Source organism: Mesocricetus auratus, unplaced genomic scaffold (assembly GCF_017639785.1).
Source record: "Mesocricetus auratus isolate SY011 unplaced genomic scaffold, BCM_Maur_2.0 Super-Scaffold_100007, whole genome shotgun sequence".
Classification (NCBI taxonomy): domain Eukaryota; kingdom Metazoa; phylum Chordata; class Mammalia; order Rodentia; family Cricetidae; genus Mesocricetus; species Mesocricetus auratus.
Genome location: NW_024429191.1, coordinates 37,484,604 through 37,506,635, shown reverse-complemented (window position 1 = coordinate 37,506,635; position 22,032 = coordinate 37,484,604). Strand labels below are relative to the sequence as shown.

General features: G+C 47.7%; 1 protein-coding gene, 2 non-coding genes and 1 pseudogene across 5 annotated transcripts; 2 read left to right on the top strand and 2 right to left on the bottom strand.

Moving 5' to 3' along the window:
• Positions 1-358: 358 nt before the first annotated feature.
• On the bottom strand, positions 359-8,192 carry Znf692 (zinc finger protein 692). Of its 3 annotated transcripts, none has more exons than XM_005067888.4 (12): positions 8,051-8,192; positions 7,556-7,743; positions 7,308-7,339; positions 6,544-6,804; positions 6,089-6,137; positions 5,877-5,999; positions 5,346-5,564; positions 5,182-5,259; positions 5,021-5,099; positions 3,902-4,016; positions 935-1,034; positions 359-824 (listed from the first exon to the last, which is right to left on the bottom strand). In XM_005067888.4, exons 2-12 carry the CDS (start codon positions 7,729-7,731, stop codon positions 455-457), a joined length of 1,602 nt encoding a protein of 533 aa, XP_005067945.1. In that variant the 5' UTR covers positions 7,732-7,743; positions 8,051-8,192; the 3' UTR covers positions 359-454. The 3 variants fall into 3 exon arrangements, with proteins under 3 accessions (XP_005067945.1, XP_040604643.1, XP_012966988.1); XM_040748709.1 differs by having other exon boundaries at positions 6,544-6,749; XM_013111534.3 differs by lacking the exon at positions 7,308-7,339 and having other exon boundaries at positions 6,544-6,749.
• Positions 1,043-3,112, bottom strand: LOC106020921 (annotated as a pseudogene).
• A 3,900-nt stretch (positions 8,193-12,092) lies between the features above and the next one.
• Positions 12,093-12,198, top strand: Trnal-caa. The gene is made up of 2 exons: positions 12,093-12,130; positions 12,153-12,198. It is a non-coding gene; the product is annotated as a tRNA-Leu (tRNA).
• A 216-nt stretch (positions 12,199-12,414) lies between these two features.
• Trnae-cuc lies at positions 12,415-12,486 on the top strand. The gene has a single exon. It is a non-coding gene; the product is annotated as a tRNA-Glu (tRNA).
• The last annotated feature ends 9,546 nt before the right edge of the window (positions 12,487-22,032 follow it).

The following is a 22,032-nucleotide window of genomic DNA, read 5'->3' as shown; positions in this document are numbered from 1 at the left end:
TGCCTAATAGACCTTCTGTTATGAACTTATCAAAGGATTAAGTCATTGACAAGTCATGTCCTCTCAAAAGCCCAGCCACTGTAGATCAGTTGTTTTACTGTAGGGCTTGGTTTTATGCCAGAAGACCAAACTGCAGGGCTCAACCAGAGACAAATGCTAGACAAGAGAAGGTCATTTGCCTCCTGGTCCAGCCTGCCCCTAAACCAAGGCAGATGTTACACTGTACAAGAAAGGTCTAGAAAGAAGTTGGGCATGTGCACGGGGTTCTGCATTCTGGCACAGCTAACATCCTGTTCTCAAAAGATTCCCAGAATCTTAAATCTGTAGCACCAAAGCATATACTCTGCCCACACTTGTATAAAAAAACAAAAAACATTTATTGTTTCCTTGAGGAAGGCTAAAGCAAGGTATCTGGAGCCCAGTCATGCCCTACCTTAAACTTTACTCCTAATACCTAGTTCCTGGGGACCACCATCTGACGTTTCTCTGCATCCCTGGGGTCTGGTACCCCAGATTGTGAAGAGCTGGCTGTTGAAGGGGCAGGATTAGAGTCAGAAGAGGAGGAAAGGCTTGCCCCCTCCGGAGATTGCAGAGGTTCAGTAGCAGAGATGCTGGGACTAGACTCCAAAGAGCCAGGTGACTCCTGTGTGGGGAGCAGGGTTGGGTGGCTTTTGCTGCAGTGAGCTGCCACACTGTCTGGCTTCTCAAAGCGTTTGCCACAGAATCCACAAGGGAAGCGCAGGGCAGCTACAGTCTCTGCATGCTTGCGTCGGTGCCAGTTTAGAGAGGCCTTCTGACGGCAAGTGAACCCACATATCTCACACCTGCAGCCAGAAACAGAAGAAGCCTTGGTCCACTTTCACCTCCCTGGAGTTTCTGCTGCCCACTTTCTGGCTGCCAGATAACAGCTCCCTCCATGGCCCCTGGCACTCACTGCAGGGGCTTCTCTCCCGTGTGGATTCGTCTGTGGATGACAAGGTTGCTACTGGTGCGGAAAGAGCGAGCACAGAATTCACAGATGTAGTCCCGGGTATCTGTAGGCACACAAGGGACATTCAGTCATCTATCTTCAGGCTTTAGCCCACCATCCCCAACAGGTGAGTACTGGGGCTCAGGAGTCTTGTGTCCTAATAAGCATCTGGACATCCTGTATCTGATTGGTCCTGAAAACTGAGTGAGAGACAATGGGGCATCTAAAACTGCATTCTTGTCACCTTTAGTCCCTAGCTCCAACTGTCTCCTAGGGCATAGGCATACCTCCCTATTGGGGCCTTGGGCTGTCTTTGTCAAAGGAGTAATGAGTGGAGAGCTAGAGCCTTCTGTGGACAGGAAGAACCAAGTAGCAGCCACATACAAGCCTGGAGCAGAAGTTAGGGTTTCAGTCCAACCCCCAAGGATACCCCAGAACCAGAAATCTTCAAGGTGCATGCATATTCTACCTGCCACCCCCAGTGCCATGTGTGCCAGTGGCCAGTTTTTTACTGAACCTGCGGGTCCCAACAGCACTTGCTGTCACTGTCATTGCTGATCACAGCTCTCAGGCTGCTGTGGTTCCTCTCCTATGCCACTAAACCTAAATGCCTACAGAAACATTGTCCTTGCTTCTTGTGGTACCCTTCAGACTATCTCACCAGCTCTCTGAAGACCTGGCCATCACCTGCAGATGCTATCTCCATCACTCCCTGTCACACCACAAGCTGTGGCTTCAGGTCCTCCGTATCTGCTGTCATACAGCAGCACTGTACCTGTACCCTCGTCACTTCCTCCTCCACCTACTCAGACATCACTCCCAAGCACCGTGCCACCTAAACATTTCAAGCATCCCGCTTCCAACCAGTTCCTCCTGCCTTGTCCTGTGTGACAATCTGATGATTCCAGGCTACCATCCATTGTCCCTGCTACCTTCTTCCAGCGCCTTCCCGTCTCAGCTGCATTTTCACAGCTGTCATTATGGCCTTTCACACTACCAATCTGCCCTGTCCCTTACCAGTACTTGCTTGGTGAAAATCCAACTCAACCCAAACCTAATCCCTGACCTCTAAGATGGGGCATGAATAGTCAACCCTCCCCATGGTCTTTACTGTCATTGATGAGCTGTGCAGTGGCCACCATCCAGAAGCCCGAAGAGCATCTGCTCTCTCCAACGCTCCTAGTACCATTTTCTTTTTCCAGTTGGATGGAAGGGGGCTTTATTTGGTCCCAGCGTCATGGGCCAGGTATTGCCACAGCTGTATTTGACGTTCTTCTTGGGATGCAGGTTGTTGGTGTGGCCGCACTTCTTGCGACAGTTGACTGCACGGGGTGCAGGCATGCGTAGCACTTGCAGCAGATCATCTTGCCACAGTTGTGGGCAAGCTGACGAAAGGATGGCTTGATGATGCCAACACAAGGCGAAGTGCCAGGTGGAAGGCGGGCTCTCTCTGGAAGTTGCAGGTGACAGGGTGCAGCCATCCTCCAGCTGCTTGCCAGCAAATATTAGTCTGCTGGTCAGGGGGATGCCTTCCTTATCTTCAGTCTTCATTTTTGATGGTGTAACTGGGCTCAACCTCAAGAGTGATGGCCTTGCCCGTCAGGGTCTTCACAAACACCTGCATGTTGGCGTCTACTGCTCAGCTACCTCACTGAAGAGAGGGATTGGCAGAACCGGAAACCCCCAATCTCCTCTCAGAGTGCCTGCACCTCCAGTACCATTCTTGCCCCTCAAATCCAGCAGTTACCTAGTACCCTGCTCATATAATGTGAATATGTGGATGCCTTCCCCGTGTCTCTCAGAATTCACCTCTTCTCCTCAAAGTCTCCACACACCCTGATGTCAGTAAGCCTTCCTTTCCCACTCTGCGCCTTAACCTTTTAGCCTTCCATATGAGACCTCACTCCTCTGCTCATCTGCCCAGCAGCACTCCTGCATCTCTCCCTCCTCAGCTCTGCTTGGCATTGAACCCACTCCACTCTGGCTGCCATCCCCAGAGGAAAGCTCTTGTCACTAGATAACACTGTCCTGTTATCTAGTCCCCACTCCTTCCTTGGCCTGCAGTTTTTATCAACCTGTTCTCCTTCCTTACTGGAGCAGTTTCTGCACCTGCTTCCTCCAGTCCACATTTTTTGCCTTCCTCTCTTCCCCCCCGGCCTACCTTCTGAAGGCAGATGCACCATGTCAGACCTCCCTCCCATCCTGTGCAAGCACACTCCAGCCCCATGAATCCAAACATTACACACATGCTCATGACAGATTTCTGTTGACTCTATAAACCCTATACTCAAATCTTGACTTCTAATTAACACATATTAACCTAGAGTCCTATGCCACCAGCCCCTTTCCTTGCTTTCAGGGTCTAATGACCCAGCTGCCCCAGCTGGAATCTTCTTAGTCACCCTCTCTCCCTGCCAGTCCCACCCTGGCTCACCCCTCCTTCTCACACAGCCCTTTTACACTCTCATAGGAGCCTCAGCCACTGCTCACCAACTATGATGGGCAAACCCAAGCCATCACTATGAGGGTACACCCATCTCTACTCATCTGTGGTCCCTGATTCTCCACAGAGCTGCTATAGCCATCTCTGGCAGTCAGCTATCTCCCCACAGTGTAAGACCTCACAATGGTCTCATTCCAAAGTAGAAAGCACATCATTCTTACTGCGGCCTTGGCGGCCTCCTCTCCATCCCTGAAACACGCAGATGCTTCCTACATGTGCTACCCTCTATTCCTCAGGCCACAGAAGCAGCTTGCCCTTCCTGCTGTCTACCCTCCCCTTCTTTCGCATCTCTTCATGGTCCTACATGACTAGAATTGACATTTCACAAGGGTCAGGCTACCCAGAACCTAGTAATGATCTCAAGGAGGCAATACGGGGACTAAGGGATGCGGTCCTCCCAGGGGAGCTGAAGGGGTCCCAGCACTCACCACTGTGCAGCTTCACATGCTCCTTTAGGTGCTTTTTAAAGTTGAAGGACTTCCCACAAGCTGGCTCGGGGCAGCAGAATGACTTCTGATGGATGTGCTGGTACTTCTTGTGGTGCTAAGAACGGGGGACAGAGATAAGAGGCAAAAGAATGGCTACTCCCCAGGAGACTGACTTGAGCGGGGTGAGCAGGCAGGCTCCTCTTCCACCCTTGTCTCCTCACCACAGGTCTATCATTGTCTGGGCCACCTTCCTGGCCCCACCCTCACCTACGCCCTGAGCAGCACAACTGCCCTCCCACCCTGACCACTGACTGCCCTCGTCTGTTCCCTCTGGATGCCTACCCGCTGCACACCATCATTGCAATGTCCGCATGACACTCATGGTGTATCCTACCTTGTCTGTCTGGGAAGGAACATAGCTTAGGTGGACATGATGACCCACATTAGTATATGCTGTAGTCTCTGGTTATGCTATTTATATATACCAATGTGGGGTTTTCTCTTATACCTGTTCTGAAAATACACAGACCTCATAGGCTCCCAGAAGAGAGCACTGTTGAGGGAAAAGGGTTCTTTGGAGGCTTGGGGAGTTTCTTGTTTGCTTTTTCTATTTTCTTTTTCCAGTTTGGGTTCTGATCCAGGACCTTGCATATGACAGGCAGATGTTCTAACCACTGAGCTACGCCCCCACCTGGCAGATGGTGCTTAGAACTGAACTTCCCAACGAGGAAGTCCCTCTTAGGTGATCTAGTCACATCCTAGAGCATGCATTCCTGAATGCTGCCTGCATCCTAACCCTGTGTTTCCATAGTTAGTGCGAGCAGCTGCTGCAGTCTGCTGCATAAAAGGCTCACATCTAACCTGTAGATATCTTTCTCAGGTCCATCCTGTTCACCTACACCTCACCGTCTCTCTGGCCCTCCCTATACTTGGGGCCAGAGGCCGTTACCAACTATGGAGCTTGGGCCTTCGCCTCTACACCAAAAGCTGTGTGTGTTGCCTTGTACATGCTAGACAATTGCACTACAACTAAGCCAAATTTACACCTCAGCCCAGGGGTATCTTTTCCCCACCCCCCCAACCCCAGTGGTCACACAAGCCTCAACTTGTGTCCCTCACATTCAAATACTGCCGGTTGGAGAAGATCCTTCCACAGCCAGGGAAGTCACAGGGCATCAGCTCTCTTTTGGCAGCTTTCCTGTGGGGAGAATGAAAGCAGGACTCTCACCTGCTCTGCCTCACTCCTGACCCTCCCCAGAGCCCCATCTCCCCAGTCCTACCTCATTCTCCTGAGCCCAATCTGGGCACCTTCCTCATCCCAGGTGGGCTTCGGAGCAGACTGGGCCTGACTCCCAGGGCTATGGGTAGCAAAGAGCCGCCAAGGACCTCAAGAGTGACACATCCCAGGACACCCCTGCCCTCTCGGTCTCAGCCATCAGGTTACCTGTCCAAAGACTCGGTCATTTGCAGCTCTACAGAGGCCTGAGGGGTCCTACTGAGTTCTAGGGGCACCTCAGCTTCTGATGTCAGAGCAGCTGTAGAACCCAGAGAGGCAAGAACAGCACAAGGGCCAGGGAGAATTGCAGGCACTGGCGGGGTCTCTCCCTCCTTGGGTGTGTGGGTAGCAGGCGACGGAGGTGGCTTAGAAACATCTGGTTCACTGCTGGAAAGAGAAGGAGGAGGAGGAGGGCATTATCCCTCTGGGCAATTAGTCAGCCCTAACTAAGCCCTAACCCCTAAATGGAAAAGATTCCAGCTCCCACAGCAGGCTCTCATGCCCTCAGCCTCTCCCAGAGCCTGACTGAATCCCTTTTCCACATTGCCAATTCAAAGCTTACAGTTCACTTTCCCCAACATCTGCCCTGTCCACCCCGCAGCAAATCCATCCCTCCAGCTGACACATCTCTGAATTATCAGGGGCCAGCTGCCTCCTCCCTCTCTCAGTCTTCAGCCTCCTCCCTCAATCCCAACTGGCTCATCTGGGGAGGAGCTGTAGGTCCATGGGCTGGCATCACTGAGCGGCTCTTCATCCTCATCCTCTTCCACATCCTGCTCCTCTCCCGGGGCTGGGAAGGTCTCCAATGGGCATTCTACGTCCCTGCATGCTCAAGAAAGACACTCCTGAGAAACTGCCACCGCACTCCCTACATCTGCAGGTCTGTCCCATCCCGTACCTCCCATCCTCACCTGGACAGCCTGGCTTCTTGAGTCTTTTCATGCTGTTCACATTCCAAACCTGTTGGCACAAGCAGGTCATAAGAGGAGGCCTGTGCTCAAAGACTGAGGGCAATTTCTTCCCAGTGGCAACCTAGTCTGCCAGGTGGTACTTTTTACAAATGCATTCTCTTTTAAACCTTGTTTCCAGCCTCTGTCAAAGGTAGCATACCGTCACTCTGCGGTTTCGCTTTGTATACCTAACAGCCCATGGGAGACTCTATTTCCTTGCTGGCATGAAAGGATCATTATTAGTAATTCCAGCACTTTAGGGGTGGAGGCAAGACCAGGACTTCAAGGCTCCTTGGCTACATGAGACCCTATCTCAACCAATAACTGAACAAATGACAAGCTCATTTTTATAAACTAGTTATGACCAGAGAAGATTGGAAAGCCGTTTGCTTTCTCCACCCTTCTTTTCTACTCACCCTCAGGCTCCTTCTTCCTGGCCCCTGAACACCAGGTCCTCTCAGTAGTGTGTGAAAGGGGGTGCTGCTTCGGCACCTCTGCAGGTGTCGGAATCAAAGAAGGTTCCCAGGAGAACGTGTGTCCCGCCGAACACTCCCACACAAGCTCCCGATCGCCACCTGCAGGCCCCCGAAGGCCAGGCACTAGACTGCACTCCCGGCTGTGCCTATGAGACAGGAGCACCAGGTACTGCAGACCCTTTGGGGGCAGAGGCTCTGGACCTGGAGGTAAGATGATACAGTCATACAAGGCTGGAAACCCCTCTCACCCAGAAAGCCACGCAGAGAATCCTAATCCCTCTAAACCCAAATCTGGTTTATCTTTTTTTAAAGTAAAAAAAATCTTATTTTTAATTAGCTTTATGTGTTGAGGGGAGGGTGCACATGAATGCAGGTGCTCCTGGAGACCAGAGGTGTTGGATCTCTCTGCAGCTGTAATTACAGGCAGTTGTGAGCCCCTGCCGTGAGCGCTACGAAATGTACTTGGGTCCTTTGCCAGAGAGCACCCGCTCTTAACCACTTAGCCATCTCTCCTGTCCCTGCAGAGTTTGGGGTTTGTTTGGTTTGGTTTGACTTTAAGTCTAGGCACACATCCTTCCCAAAGGCTGCCGCAGCACTAAGTTATTTCGGGCTGGTTCCCTTTCCCAAACTTCTGATCCAATTCTCTTGGGGCATAAGTTTCTGGGAACTGGCATCACCACTGCCTGTTGCCATCTTTTACTTACCTGCACAGAGGACACAGCCTGAAGAAGTATACCTGCCAGAGAAGAGCTTGGGGTGAGCTCGGAATCTAGGAAGCCAACCACCCTCATCCAGGCACTCACTGACTTATGGGGCCAACCCTATAAACCTCCTATTCGCTGGGGCTGCGAGGGGAGGAGCAGCCTGCCCAGCCTAAGCGAGAAACCCAAGGCTGTAGAACAGGTTGGGGGCTCTGCCTCGGTGCCCACCCCAGTCCCTCCCGGCCCCTAACCGGTCCAACAGGAACTTGGCGAGCTGTGAGTGCAGGGAGAAGCCCAGTTGCTCCTTTAGGAGGCACCATTGCTCCATGTGGCCACCCAGACGGATGCGGCACTTGCTGCGGCGCGCGTCCAGCTGCCTACGCTTCTCCCGCCGTCGGCGGGATGCATCTGCCACCGGAGAGGCCATGCGCACCCGGGCCTGCGGGAGGACGTGGTGCAGTCGGGATGTGCTGGGCAGTCACAGCCCCAGCTCAGTCTGCGCTGAATGGGGGCCAGACCACACTGCCTCCAAAGCACTCGCGGCCCTTGGATCCAGTCACCCATTCTTAGAGCCAGGGTGGACACTCGGGGTACGGGAGTCGCAGGCAGGGGCAAGAAACCTCCACTGGGAAACTTGCCCTCCTTGTCCGCGGGTGGTGGGGTCTGCATGCAGCCGCGCATCGGCCTCTTCACTGCCTCCCATGCAGAGGACGCCCGCCCAGCACTGGCCCACGCTGGGGTCTTACCTGCCCGCCCCAATCCGCCTTCGCCTAGACTGCGCGTGTGCCTCCGGGTCCCGCGTGCTCCCTCCGAGAGCCCGGGGAAGACTGGGGCCCACCGCGCGCCGCCGCCACTGTTTCTCCTTTAAGAAGAAACCGTCCCCATTGGCGTCGGAGGCTGCAGCGTCAGAGGCCAGCGGCCTGCGCCTGCGCGCCGTGATCCCCGCGCAAAACCTGCCGGGAATTGTAGTTATCTCTGGTCTTGTGTGACTGTTACCAGATCCGACTGTAAACTCCTTTTTCTACTAGCATCTTTGCCTTTTATTTGCCACAAAGCAAACGCGAACTGCAGTATCCGTCGCCTGAAGTCAAGAAGTGTCCTTTCTGAACCGTAGACCACCCTCCAGCTGCAGCCCATAACCTGCCACTATCAATACATTCCTTCAAAAAGTTGCCTAGATTCTGTGCAGATGCTTTCATTTCACATTAGCTACAAATGGCTCTGATGGAGTTATTTCCATCCAGCAACCGCAACAGGGCTTTCCAGGGTTACTATTTTGGTTATTTGCTTAAAACAAGGTCTCATGTTGCCCAGACTGATCGCCAATTCACTATGTAGCCAAGGTGACTTTGAACTCCTGCCTCCTCCTCAGAAGTGCTGGGATTACAGACCTCTGTGCTGTTAAATAAAGTGTCCATTCTGCTTCCTCTCTGCCCTAAGCTGCAGGAAACGTTAGCTCTCTCCTCCTCTCACTTTCTCTTCAGCTTCACTCTCTGACTTCACCCACCGCTGGTTTCCTCCCTCTTCGCTGGCTTTTCTTCTCTCTTGGATTCTTCTGTTATCAAAGGATGGAGTGTACCGAGCTCAGGACCCGGCAAGCCTCTCTTTTGGATATCATGTTTGGGGGTGATCTAATTAGGTCACCCATTGATGGCCCACAGGTTTTTGTTTCTGGCTACCCTCTTTGGATTCCAAACTCGTTTGACTGCCTAGTTGACCCTCCAAGGTTAACTGACTTAATACACTTCATTCAGATAAAAAATTGAGGGTACTGCCTAGTACAAGGATATCAACAGTGAACAGCTGCACCAGTGAACACAAACCTCACTCCAAGCCACCTGCACTATTGACTGCTTTTCTGTGGCAAATCACTACGAAGTTGACAGCTCAAAACATCAGAAGTTCCCTCCCTTACAGTTTGGGAGGTCAGAAGACCAGCACCAAGTGCTGACAGGGCCTTTCCTATCTTCCAGTGGTTCCTAGCATTCCCTGATTTCTGACCATGTCACATCAGCTTTTGACTCCATGATCACATGGCTTCCTTTTGGGGCAAGCCTTCCTTTGCCTTTTTTAAGCATAGAATCCACTTGGGTAATCCAGATAATCTCCCCATCTCAATGCTCCAAACAATCATCTGCAAAGTGTTTGCTACAGAAAGCAGTTTTCATAGAGTCCAGTAGTTAGAGCATGGATGTTTGGGGAGACTATTTCAGTGTGCAAGACCCTCATCATAAACTGTGAGGTATCTCACCAGGGAAAGGTACTTGCTGAGCAAGTCTGGAGGCCTCAGTCTAACCCCTAGAAACTACATAAGGGTCGAAGGAGAGAACAGACATGAGCCATGGCACACATGTCCACACATGTTACATACATACAAAATAATACTTTTTATTTTTAAAGATGTTTACCAGATGTGGTGGTGCACACCTTAATCCCAGCACCTAGGAGGCAGAGGTAAATGGATCTCTGAGAGTTGCAAGCCAGCCTGGTCTACATATGGAGTTCTAGGCCAACCAGAGCTATAGAGTGAGACCCTGTCTCCAAAAAAAATTTTTAAAGACTGACTCTGTCTCCAAAAAAATTTTAAAAGACTGTCTTCCTGGGGCTGGAAGAATGGCCAGGTAGTTAGGAGTACTTTCTGTTCTTACAGAATTTGGTTCCTGGTACTACCACTTGAAACTTTAGCTCCAGGGGACCTAATACCCTTTTCTGGTTTCTGAGGGCAACTGAGCTTCTGCCCACACCCACACCCAGACACAGCCCTATATAATTTCTTAAATTAAGATGTTTTAAATCCAGTTTTCTCCCCTGCAGTCAGGCATGGTTACCAAACACAGTGGCAAACACTTTGAATCCAATCACTTGGGAGGCAGAGGCCAGAGGATGTCTGTGAGTTCCAGGACAGCCTCATCTACCTAATAAGTTTCGAGACTTGTGGAGAGGGCTATGTAGAGAGAGCCTCCCTGTCTCAAATCAACCAATAAATGTATAATATAAATAGATTTTTTACTCTGGCATTAAAAAACATTTTTTAAAAAGACAGTTTTGCCTGGAGGTGGTTGGGCATGCCTTTAAACCCAGCACTGACTGGGGAGGCAAAGGCAGGAGAATCTCTGTGAGTTCAAAGTCAGCCTTGTTTGAAAAGCAAGTTCCAGACAGCCAAGGGCTACACAGAGAAACCCTGTCTCTAAAACCATAGATAGATAGATAGATAGATAGATAGATAGATAGATAGATAGATAGATACATACATACATACATACATACATACATACATACATACATACATAGATGTTTCAAAGAAGCCGTAAAAGGTTAAGCAGTCAAACATCACTTATTACATCACAACGGGGACATGAACTCACCCGAATCTATCAGCAATCTCTTTACACCATTTATTTATTTATTCACTAATTTGGGTACATGTGTTATTTTTTTTAACCTCGTAAAACTTTCCTCTGTGTGGTTTTAACGTCCTACAAATCCATCATTAACCAACTTGTAATTCCGCGCCTGTGAGCCCTTTCTCTGACTAGGCCTGAACCTTGCCCCTCACCACCTGTCTCTGGCACTAGCCACCCTCCTGGGTTAGTCTATGGAGAACTCCCTACCCCTGCCCAAGAGATAGCCTTTTGTCATCATCCCTCACCTTTGACGTCCAAACCTTTGGCTTGGTTTTTGGAAGAATTCCGTAGGGCCTCTTTAGTGGGAGCCCCCTTGCCCTTGATTGACATTTGCCCTTAAGACCTTTCCACCCACGCTGGCCACCATTTCCCTGGCTACAACCCCCGGCTGTCTTTGCCTTAACTCTGTCTGCTTCTACGATAGTCTGAATAGAACAGCCTTCTTCATTTGAACAGGGCAGGGTATTTTTCCTTAGCGTCATTCGTTAATTAAATGAAATCTCAATGTGTGTGTGTGTGTGTGTGTGTGTGTGTGTGTGTGTGTGTGTGTGTGTGTGTGTGATTGGAAGGATCCTCTGTTGGTCTTTTGCTTCATTTCGTTTTTTGAGACAAGGTCTCGCTTTTCCACAACTCACTGGGAATAATAACCTTGAACCAATCCCACTGCCTCCATCTCAGAGCAGTGGGATTGCAGGCTACGTCCTGCTGCGCATATTATTTTTGAGGAATACTTTTTCGATAGGAACTTTTTCAGTAGGTCTTCCGCAGCAGTTCTGGCCCTCTCCCTTTCATAGCCTTGTGTGGTTTTGTTGGTGGTGGTTGACTGGTTTGTTTGCTTGTTTGTTTTCTCGGGAGTTGAATAGCTGTACTGATTATCATCACTTCACCAGGGCAAAGGGAAATAAGTTTTGGGATTACATGGAGGAGGAAGAGGCGGGGGCGGGGCGGAGGGGGGCATGGGTGGAAGGCACTCACTGGGCCACCCTCCGGCTTGTCCAGGACTGTTCTGCCAGGAGGTCTTGGGCCTTCCCTTGGCAAGCTAACGCATTCAGAGTTGTGTCGCCATTGGTGGAGCGACGCTCACCTAACCCAGGTCGCTCAGAGAGGGAAGCACGGAGCTCCCAGTCTGGCCTCCGGATGTACCCCGAACGCTGAGGGCGTTTGCAGGGGAACGAGGGTGACGTTGCGGTCCACGGCTGCTGCCCCAAGCTGCCTGCTTCTCTCCCGCGTCGCATTTCTGGGTTTACAGGCGGCGACAGCGTGAAGTTCGCTCACTGTTGGACGCTGGAGCCAACTGGGAGGGACAATGTAGGGCCCGCGCACGTAGCAGCGAGCGCGCACAGCACAGGCTTCAGGATAAGCAAGAAGCGGCAGTTTCTCAGGTGTCAGGATGGCCGAGTGGTCTAAGGCGCCAGACTCAAGGCGTGAGCCTTCCCTCCGGGCGTTCTGGTCTCCGAATGGAGGCGTGGGTTCGAATCCCACTTCTGACACATGTACCTTTTGGTGTGTTTATTTTTATTTTCCTCCGCTCAGGAGGCTATTCCTCCCTTGCAAAAATTTCTTTCATCTGTTGGTGTTGTCAGGTCCTCCCGGGCGGCGAGTCGCCAGGTTGCCTAGGTGCCAGTTCCCTGGGTTAACTGCAGTTACCCGTCAGCCTTGTCGTCATCTAGTCTCTAGTGCCGTTAGAAAGAAAGCTCAGCATGCCTTCCCTGGTGGTCTAGTGGTTAGGATTCGGCGCTCTCACCGCCGCGGCCCGGGTTCGATTCCCGGTCAGGGAAGTTTCTATTTTATTTTCTTTATGTTTTTGAAGTTCCACTATTTGGGAAAATACAGTTCACTTAAGAAATAAAAATGCATAAGAGGTCTGTACTTTCTGTTTTAACAGAGACCAGTACTAAGGTTGTGAACACCAGCAGACCAGCCAACCTGGCGTTGACGCTGAAATACAGTATCTTCCGACAACCCAAAGCAGCACACCCTGCCGACCCGGCTCCTGCTCGAAACTGTGATTCTCTGGGCTACCAGGGTGCCCTCACTGCAGCTCCTCTGCCAGCGCTTGCCTTCCGAGTTAGAAAATAAATAGAAATAATTCAAACAGTGATGCAAACACTGGTGTTTTCTTTACCTACAATCAATGCTGGTCAATATTTTGTCACATTCTTTGCCTCTCTGAAGATAGATTGTTGAAGATAAAAAACAGATAAAAGATAGGTAGACAGATGATAGATTATTCATGATGATAGACAAACAGAAGATAGACAGGCAGACACACAGACAGATAGAAAATGAATGCTAGTTAAATGATAAATAATAAAATAAATATAAAATGAGCCGGGCTGTGGTGGTGCATAGGCAGAGGCAGGTGGATCTCTGAGTTCGAGGCCAGCCTGGTCTAGAGAGCAACTTCCAGGATAGCTAGGGTTACACAAAGAAACCCTGTCTCGAAAAACCAATAAATAAATAAATAAACAAACAAATAAATAAAATGATAAATGAATGATAGTGATTGGAAGATAGCAAAAAGATTAATAGAAGAGTAATAAATAACTGATAAACGGGTGATTAATAGTCAGATGGTAGGTAGGTGACACACATACATATAGACGGATGACAGATAGCTAAATAGCCACAGCTGTCCTTCTCCCTGTCCTACCATTTGAAAGTTGCATACTGTTACTTCACACGACACCAAAGGACATTGACATTAGCTTGTCCTCCTACATTCTTTGGGATTTTAGTGCAAAATTTCAGTCAAAACTAAGCCACATTCAAGCTCCTCCTGGCTGTGTAGATAGCGCCGTCCACGGTGTTCATGCTTTTCATTCCAGGAATTTCCATTGCCTGCGGAAATAGTTTGTATTAACAAGTGCAAGTTTTTAGGCGACACTTGCGTTCTAAATATCAGGCTCCTTTCCCCTCAGTGCTAGGGCTCAGCCAAAAACCTCCAAGTAGTAGACATGTGCTTCTCAGTGAGCTATGTCTCCAGGCCTCACGTGTTTATCTTCTTAACTTCTTCACCATCTTCATAAGATTGTGAGCCTCTATCATAATTTCTGTTGCTATCAATCAAAATATTCCTTTCTCCCGAGGCCCCTTTTCTAGCTCTGCAGATCCGTGTTGTGTACACTGTGCGCCTAGGACTGTACAGACTGTGGGAAACCTATGCCGTCTTTTCTACCAGGGTTAAATAAGACAAGGGAAATGCCATTAAAATTTTTAAATTATTTTAACTATGTGTGCGTACATGCACATGGATGATATGTACATGTGCAGGCAGGAGCCCCCTGGAGTTATTACAATCCGCCTGACATAGGTATTGTGCTAGTGAATTAACTCTGCAACTTCTGAGCCATCATTTCCACACCCAGACACACCATTTAAAAACAAAAACAAAAACAAAAACGAAAAACCCACCATTTGTCGATGATTCCTCCGAACAGTGTTCTGCTTTCTGTGATCAAGGTCGAGCAGTGCCTATCAACTGCACTGCTTAAATTAGCCAGTTGTATAAGATTTTGAGGCTGGGCTCTGACCCCTTTGTGCTAGGAGTTAAAAATCCAGCGGGGACCCGGAGTGAGCTTGCTGCTTTCTTTGCCATAGCTTTGCACCCTTCTGCAACAGTAAAACTTTGGTCTTGCCAAGATACCTCCAAACCCATTTCTTTTTTCTTTCTTTTTTTCTTTCTTCTTTGGGTGGGGGTTGGGGTTGGGTGGGAGAGCTAAGGCAGTTGAGACAGGATTTCTTTGTGTAGCTTTGGCTGTCCTGGAACTCGATCTGTAGACCAGGCTGGCCACCAACTCAGAGATCTGTCTGCCTCTGCCTCTGGAGTGCTGGGATTAAAGGTGTGTATCACCCCCCCATCCAACATCCCCGACCTATTACTAGCAGGACTTAACTGGCTTCCCAGGGACCAGGTGTGGTGGTAGCTTTAATCCCAGCATTTGGGAGGCAGAAGCAAGCAGATTCCTCTGAGTTTGAGACCAGCCTGGTCTACCTCTCGAGTTCCAGGCCAGTCAAGGCTACGTAGTGAGTTCACCTGCTAGCCTAGAGCCTGCCTGTTTTGCCTTGTGCCCTGTGCCTTGGATGTACCCCTGCCTGGTATGGCACACAGAATAGAGCAGCTGTGACTCTGATTTCCAGGTAGAACTGAATCCCATTTTTAAAAAAATAATGATTATGTTTGAAGAAACGAAAGAAGTCATAAATAAGTTTCTGAACAAATTTCAAGAGAACACAAACACGAAGTGAAAAAAATTAAATCAACACAGCAAATAAAAAGAGAAATTCAACAAGGAGATGATAATAATACTGAAGAAAAAAACAAACTGAAATACTGGAGATGAAAGAAAGCCACAATAAATTAAATAAGATGCTTTAGGAAGCCTCGCCAGTAGGACAGATCAAGGCTAGCACAGCTGGACGATGAGGTACAAGACCTGGGAAGTGTAAGCAGTGCTTCCTAGGTGGAAGGACACTGAAAAGACAAGTCTAAGAAGCATGGCCATGGAAGGAGCAGAATTCCATTCTAACAGCATTGTAATAACATTTCAATGAAATCATAGTAGAATTTTTCCCAAACCAAGGAGTGTGGCAATTCAGATCTAAGAGGCCTTTGGATATCAACCTGACTAACCTAGAAAAGAGTAAGATTGAAAATGAAAAAAATCTGCTGGGTAAGATGGCACACACCTTTAGTCTCAGTACCCAGAGGTGACAGCTGGATCTCTGTTCAAGGCCAGCCTGGTCTACAATAGTGAGTTTCAGGCTAACCAGGGCTACAGAGTGAGACCCCTAACTCAATAAATAAATAAAAGAATTGGCTAACTAAATAAAGTCCAGGTCCTAATGGTTTCATTGCTGAATCCTATGAGGCCTTCAAAGACCTAACAGTAGTGTTTTTCAAGCTCCTGCAAGAAACAGAAAGGAAGCACCACCTCCAAGTTCTTTTTAATAGGTCACTATTACCCTGTTGCTGAAACCAGACAAACACACACACACACACACACACAAATATTATAGACCAACATCTCTGATGGGGATAGGATGCAAAAATTATCAGCAAAGTACTTGCAAATCAAATTCCAAATCACATGAAAACCATCATTCTCCCCGATCAAGTTGGCTTTATTCCAGAGATGCAGAGATGGTTCAGCATAAGCAAGTCTATAAATATAAAACATTGTATAAAGGGACAAGGACAGAAATCATGTGATTATCTCAGTAAGATGTAGAAAAGGCTTTTGACAAAATCCAACATTGCTTCATGATAAAGCTTTAAGGAAATACTGAATAGAAGGGACATATCTCAACATAATAAAGATTACATGTGACAAACCTGCAGCCACCATTATACTAACTGGAGGAAACCATAAAGCTTTTCCACTAGAATCAGTGTTCTGTTCCTCCATTCCTATTCTGTATAAAGCTGGAGGTCCCAGAGCAGTCAGAGAGAACAAATAAGAAGTATACAAGAAGGAAAGGAGGAAACAAGGTATCTTACTTGAAGGTGGTCTGATTCTATCCATGGGAGACCCTAACCACTCCCCAGGACACACTTAGAGTTGATAGCACTTTCAGCAAAATGGCAGTATACAACATTAACACAAAAATCAGGAGCCTCCTACATACCAATTGCAAGCATGCTGAGAAAGAAATCAAGATTGGCTCAATTTTTTAAAATACCTTGGAATGAACCTAACCAATGAAATAAAAAATCTCTACAACGAAAATGTTAAAAACAGCCAAGAAAGAAATTCAAGAAGACTCTAAAGATGGGAATGCTTCCCATGTTCGTGGATCAGAAGAATCAATATTGCAAAACTGGCTATTTTGCCAAACACCATCTACAGGTTCAGTGCAATTGCCATCAAAATCATAATGCCATTCTTCACAGAAATAGAAAGGGAATCTGAATTTTATTTTTAAAAACACACACAAAAAAATCTTTAGTAGCCAATGCAACCCTGAGCAAAAAACAACACTGGAGGCATTACTAAACCTGACTTCAAATTACACTACAGTGTGATTTGATATAATATACAGAGCCATAGTAACAAAACAGCATGGTACTGAAACAAACAGAAAACAGATCTTTATATAAAGAACAGAATAGAAGACTTAGATACAAACCCATACACCTGATTTTCCACAAAGATGCCAAGAGTCTGTATTGGAGAAAGACCGTCTCTTTAGTGAATGGTACTGGGAAAACTGGGTGTTACCTATAGAAGAAACTAGACCTTTTCTTCTCACCCTACACAAAAATCATCTCCAAATGAACCAAAGACCTTAATTTAAGACCTTAAATTCTGAAAATAATAGAGGAAAAGATAGGGAAAACATTTCAAGACGTAGACAGAAAAGGGGACTTTCTAAACAGGACTCCAGTTTCTCAGGGAATAAGGCCAGGATTGATAGATGGAACCTCATGAAATTGAAAACCTTCTCTACAGCCAAAAAGCTTACAGAATGTGAAAGAACCTTTGCCAGATGTACATCTGATAGAGGATCAATATATACAAAGAATTAAAACCTAAACAAGAAAACAAACAACCCAATTTTTAAAAATAGACTAAAAAACTGAACAGAGAGTTCTCAAAAGAAGAAATACAAACAGCCAATAAAAGTTTTTAGACATGTTCAACCTTCTTAGCTATCAGGGAAATGCAAATTAAAACTATTCCATGTCACCCCAGTCAGAATGACTATCAGGAAAATAAATGATGGCAAGGATGTGGGGAGAATGAGCCATTACTCATTGGTAGTGGGGGTATAAGTCACTATGGAAACCAGTATGGAGATTTCACAAAAACACTTGCACATGTCCCAACCACATCACTCTTGGATGTATTCCCAAAGGACTCTGCATCCTACAATAGAGATACCTGCTCAGTCATATTTACCACTGTTCTGTTTTACACACACAACATAGAAAAATAATCTAAAATATTTTTAAATAATAAAACACAAATTTAAGTGCACGTCTGGGGAAGGCGGAAGGTGAGCATTCCAGCCCATCCCTGGGCACTGAGCTTTGGGGTTAAATGGGGGAGAAGTGGGGCACGAAGTGAGATCAAGGTGTGGTCTGGTTGATCCGTAATGCACCCTGGTTCTGCAGGACAGCTCGAAGAAGTCCTTATTGCTGGAGGGAACAAGCTGGTTCCCTCACAATGACTTCTCCTACTTAGGGGTAACCTCAGCACACAGGGATCTGTCTACTAGGCACTGTGTAATAGGCACAAGGTGAAATCCAAGGAGACTGTTGAAGGTGGAGCGACCCAGAGCATGGGGGCAAAATAATTTACCAGATCAGAGTTGATATAAAAGTTTTAATAAACAATCACTCCCTTGAAAGGGGCTGGCATATTTTCATGGCAACTGAGAGAAGTCACCTGGCCTGGCCTACTGGGCCCTGTGAGTGGAGCTGTGTTTGAAAGACTTTAGGAAGGCAGTTCCTTATTTCCCCCTTAACTAGTCTATTCATTTAGCTCTCTGACAATTTCATAGTGCATATAATGCACCCCAACTACTCCCTGGTCCTTTCTTCCCTCCTTCCCACAGCTATTGCCACCCCCAAGTCTCTTTCCCATTCACGCCTTTCTGTTATGTTGTTACCCTTGAGTTTAACTAGGGCTGTGTGACCATGTGTCTCAAAGTGTTCTTAGAGCCTGGTGGATTTATCAGTAGGTACAAGACTGAAGACAATTCTGCCCCACCCCCAGAATCCATCAGTACCCCATTGTTCAACAGGAAGATATAGCGTTCCACGGCCCCTCCCTAACCTGTGACTGACATCTTGTACGGGCCCAGCCTTATGCTTTTCCATTGCAGTCAGCACTGTGCTTTGAGACCAGGGTTGCAATGGTTATGTCATGCTCAGAAGAGGGAATTTCACAGCCTTTTCCCATGTCTTCTGGTCTTACAGTCTTTCTACCCCCTCTTCCGCATTGTTCCCTTTGATTGTTAGAGGGGGTGGTATCAACGCTGTTTAGAACCGAGCATTCAACCACCACGTATTCTCAGCACCATGAGCAGCCATGTGTCTCTGCCTTCACCACCGTCCATTAAAAGATTCTCTAGGACTGAGAGTAGCATTTGTCTATGAATGTGAATGTAAATACATAGAAGGCAGCTTGGCATTGTGTTGATTCGGCTAAATCGCAGTAGCAAGTTCTGCCTAGGACACAGCACCTCCTTGGTCATAGGTTTTTAACTGAGTTTACAAGGCCAGGCATGAATTCCTTCTTGTGGAGCAGGCCTCAAAACCTATCAGAGAGTTTGATTTGCCCCACAGTAGTCTTGCCACTACTGCACTAGTAGGCACGTCTTACCCAGAAGGCTGGCAGTTTAGTTCATAGGGTTCTCAGCTGGGTGAGACCATCGATGCTTTTTCTGCATTGCACCTTCCTGCACTATGAAAACTGGCCAGCAGATTTGATTTCTCAGTTCCAGTTAATTCCCCTGTAACTTATCTTGAGAGCATGTAATGTCTTCAGCAACAGGGTCTTGTTAAGGAGTTCTGGACACCCAAGAGGAGTAACAAGAAGCTGTATTGTAAGAAGCTCCAAGGCCTCTCTGAACAACTCATGTGGGCATGTCTACTGGAGATTACTTTAGTGATGTGGGAAGCCCCAGTTGAAGGAGGGCAGCACCACTCCCTGGTTTGGGGCCCTGAACTCTAAGAACAGAGAAAGCTGTTCAGCAAAAAGCAAGCATTCATCTATTCTCTTTGTGCTCTTTTATGAAAAGATTTTTCAAAATATTTATTTATTTAAAATTTTTAGTTTTATTTATTTTATTGTATGAGTGTTTGGTCTCCATGTATGTATATATGTAGGTAGGCAGGTAGGTAGGTAGGTATGTCCACCATGAGCATGCCTTGTACACTCAGAGGTCAAAAGAAGGCATTGGATCCCCCCTGGAACTGGAGTTACAGATGGTTGTGAGCTACCATGTAGGTGCTGGGAACAGAACATGGGTCCTCTGCAAGAGCAACCACTGGGCCATGTCTCTAGCCTCATGTTGTTTTGTTTTGGGTGTGTCTGTGTGTGTGTGCGCGCACGTGCATGCGAGTGTGTGTATTCTTGGATGTATGTACACATATGTGTGCAGGTGCCCAAAGACGTCAGAAGAGTGCTGACCCTCAGAGCTGGGGTTACAGGTGTTTGTGAGCCACCTAACATGGTTCCAGGTGAGCAAACTCTGGTCTTCATGAGTAAGCAGCAAGTGCTCTTAACCACTGAGCCATTTCTCCAGGTCTTGTCTCTCTGCTCTGGACTATGACTAGGTGCTCAAGCTCTTGCCTAGGCAACTCTGCAGTGATGGGCTATAATTTAGACCCTACCTTTCCTAAGCTGCTTTGGACCCAACTACAGAAGTGGAGGACACAGCTCACTGCTCTCTGCAGGGAAAGAGAAAATAAGGCACTGGATTAAAGGTGTGTGCCACCACCGCCCAACTTTATCTCAGCAGATTCTTGACAGTGCCTAGTTGCCTTTGGTTTTGAACTGTCACCTCACTATGTAGCCACCTGGTCTCTTCCTATGACCCTCAGGGAGACTAACTCACAACCCCAAGAGTTCCCTTCAGGACAAAATTCAGGCCAAGTCACTGCCAAATGATGGGCTCCTCTAGAACGCACCCACCTCTACGCCCTTCATCTTCTTATCTCTCTGATGAAAAGGCATCATCAGCATCAACTCTGCCATCTCTGCACTCCCCCTCTTGGGTCTGGGGACAGGGAGGGGATGCAGCCCTGTGCCTTCTGAGACACTGTATTCATCAAACACTTAACCTACTCATTGTGACGGGTCCCTAATGTGAATTACTAGTTATATGAGTACAAAGGAGAGTAAGACAGAACTGAGGATTTGCAGTGACAGCTAGATGGTTCTGGTAAGAATGAAGGTATTCTGCAGAGAGGCCTGGGTGTCCTCCCTTTGGCCATTAAACTATTGAGAAAATGGAATTCCTCCCATGTCTCCTAAGGGAGAGGGCAAAGCCAAAGCCTGGTGCCAGGCAGAGAGGGAGCTTGTCTCCCAGGAAGAGCTGAGACATTGATGGGTCAGTGTGGGCAGGGCCACACCTTGACAGGATTGCTTAGTTATGCAAACCTGGTGCCTTCTATTTACGCTTTTATCAGCAGCCCTGAAGCTGAACTGACTTTATTCTCCCCAGTGTGGCTACACTGAATAAATCTCCTTTCTCTGCTTTAAGCTATTACTACCCTCCCCCTTTCCCGGGGTCTCACTATGTAGCCCTGGCAGGCTTGGAACTCTCTATGTAGACCAGATTGGTTTCAAACTCAGAGATTCCTCTGTCTCTGCCTCCTGAGTGCTGGAGTTAAAGGTGTGCACTACCATACCTGGCTTACTCTGTCTTTTCTAAAGGTATTTTTATGTATTTGAGTATTTGCCTGCATGTATGTATGTATGGACATGCACTACATGCGTGCAGTGCCTGTGGAGGCCAAGAGAATGGATTGGATCCTCTGAACATGGAGTTCCAGGGTATGTGTGTGTGTGTGTGTGAGAGAGAGAGAGAGAGAGAGAGAGAGAGAGAGAGAGACAGAGAGACAGAGAGAGACAGAGAGAGACAGAGAGAGACAGAGAGAGACAGAGAGAGACAGAGAGAGAGATGTTCCAGGGTCATGTCCAGAGGTCAAAGGACAACTTGTGAGTCAGTTCTCTCCAACTCCTTGGGGCCTGGTGATTGAACTCAAGTCATCAGGTTTTGTGGTAAGTGCCTTTACCTGTTGAGGCATCTTGCTGGCCCCATTATTTGTCTCCTTAAACAGTCTGTTAAGGATGGGTAGACAAGCCTGACTTATTGGGGCTTAAGTCTTGACCCTGAAAATCACAGGAACAACACTATTGTAATTTGTCTACTGAGGTTGTTGGAACAACACAGAAAGCATAGAGCACAGTGCTGGTCACAGTGGCCTCAAGTGACCAACATCTCAACTTCCCTTAAAATTCAGTCATGGAGCTGGGCAGTGGTGGAGCACACCTTTAATCCCAGCACTGGGAAGAGGCCCAAGAAAGGCAAGGGTTTCACCTGCCCTCAGGACTCAACTGTAAAATTATTTAGAGACCCTAGAATGTCATGAAGCACTTGGGCTGGCCAGATGGCCCAGACGTTAAAGATGCCTGTAACCAAGCCAGTGGTCTGGGCTCAACCCCTGGAACCCACAGAAGAGAACTGACTCCCCAATGTTACACTCTAACCTCCATGCCTCAAACCACGACATTTGCACATGTTTGCACACACACAATGAAAAAATTAAATTTAAGTTTAAAAATTTGTAAATAAAAATAAAACAGTAA

Excerpts from the sequence above, each read along its gene's own strand:
- Znf692 (XM_005067888.4), bottom strand. The coding sequence starts at position 7,731 with ATGGCCTCTCCGGTGGCAGATGCATCCCGCCGACGGCGGGAGAAGCGT. Across the intron at positions 5,260-5,345 it reads ATGACCGAGTCTTTGGACAG|CCCTGGGAGTCAGGCCCAGT; the intron begins GTAACCTGATGG and ends TGCTACCCATAG. Across the intron at positions 4,017-5,020 it reads CCAACCGGCAGTATTTGAAT|CACCACAAGAAGTACCAGCA; the intron begins GTGAGGGACACA and ends CCCCGTTCTTAG.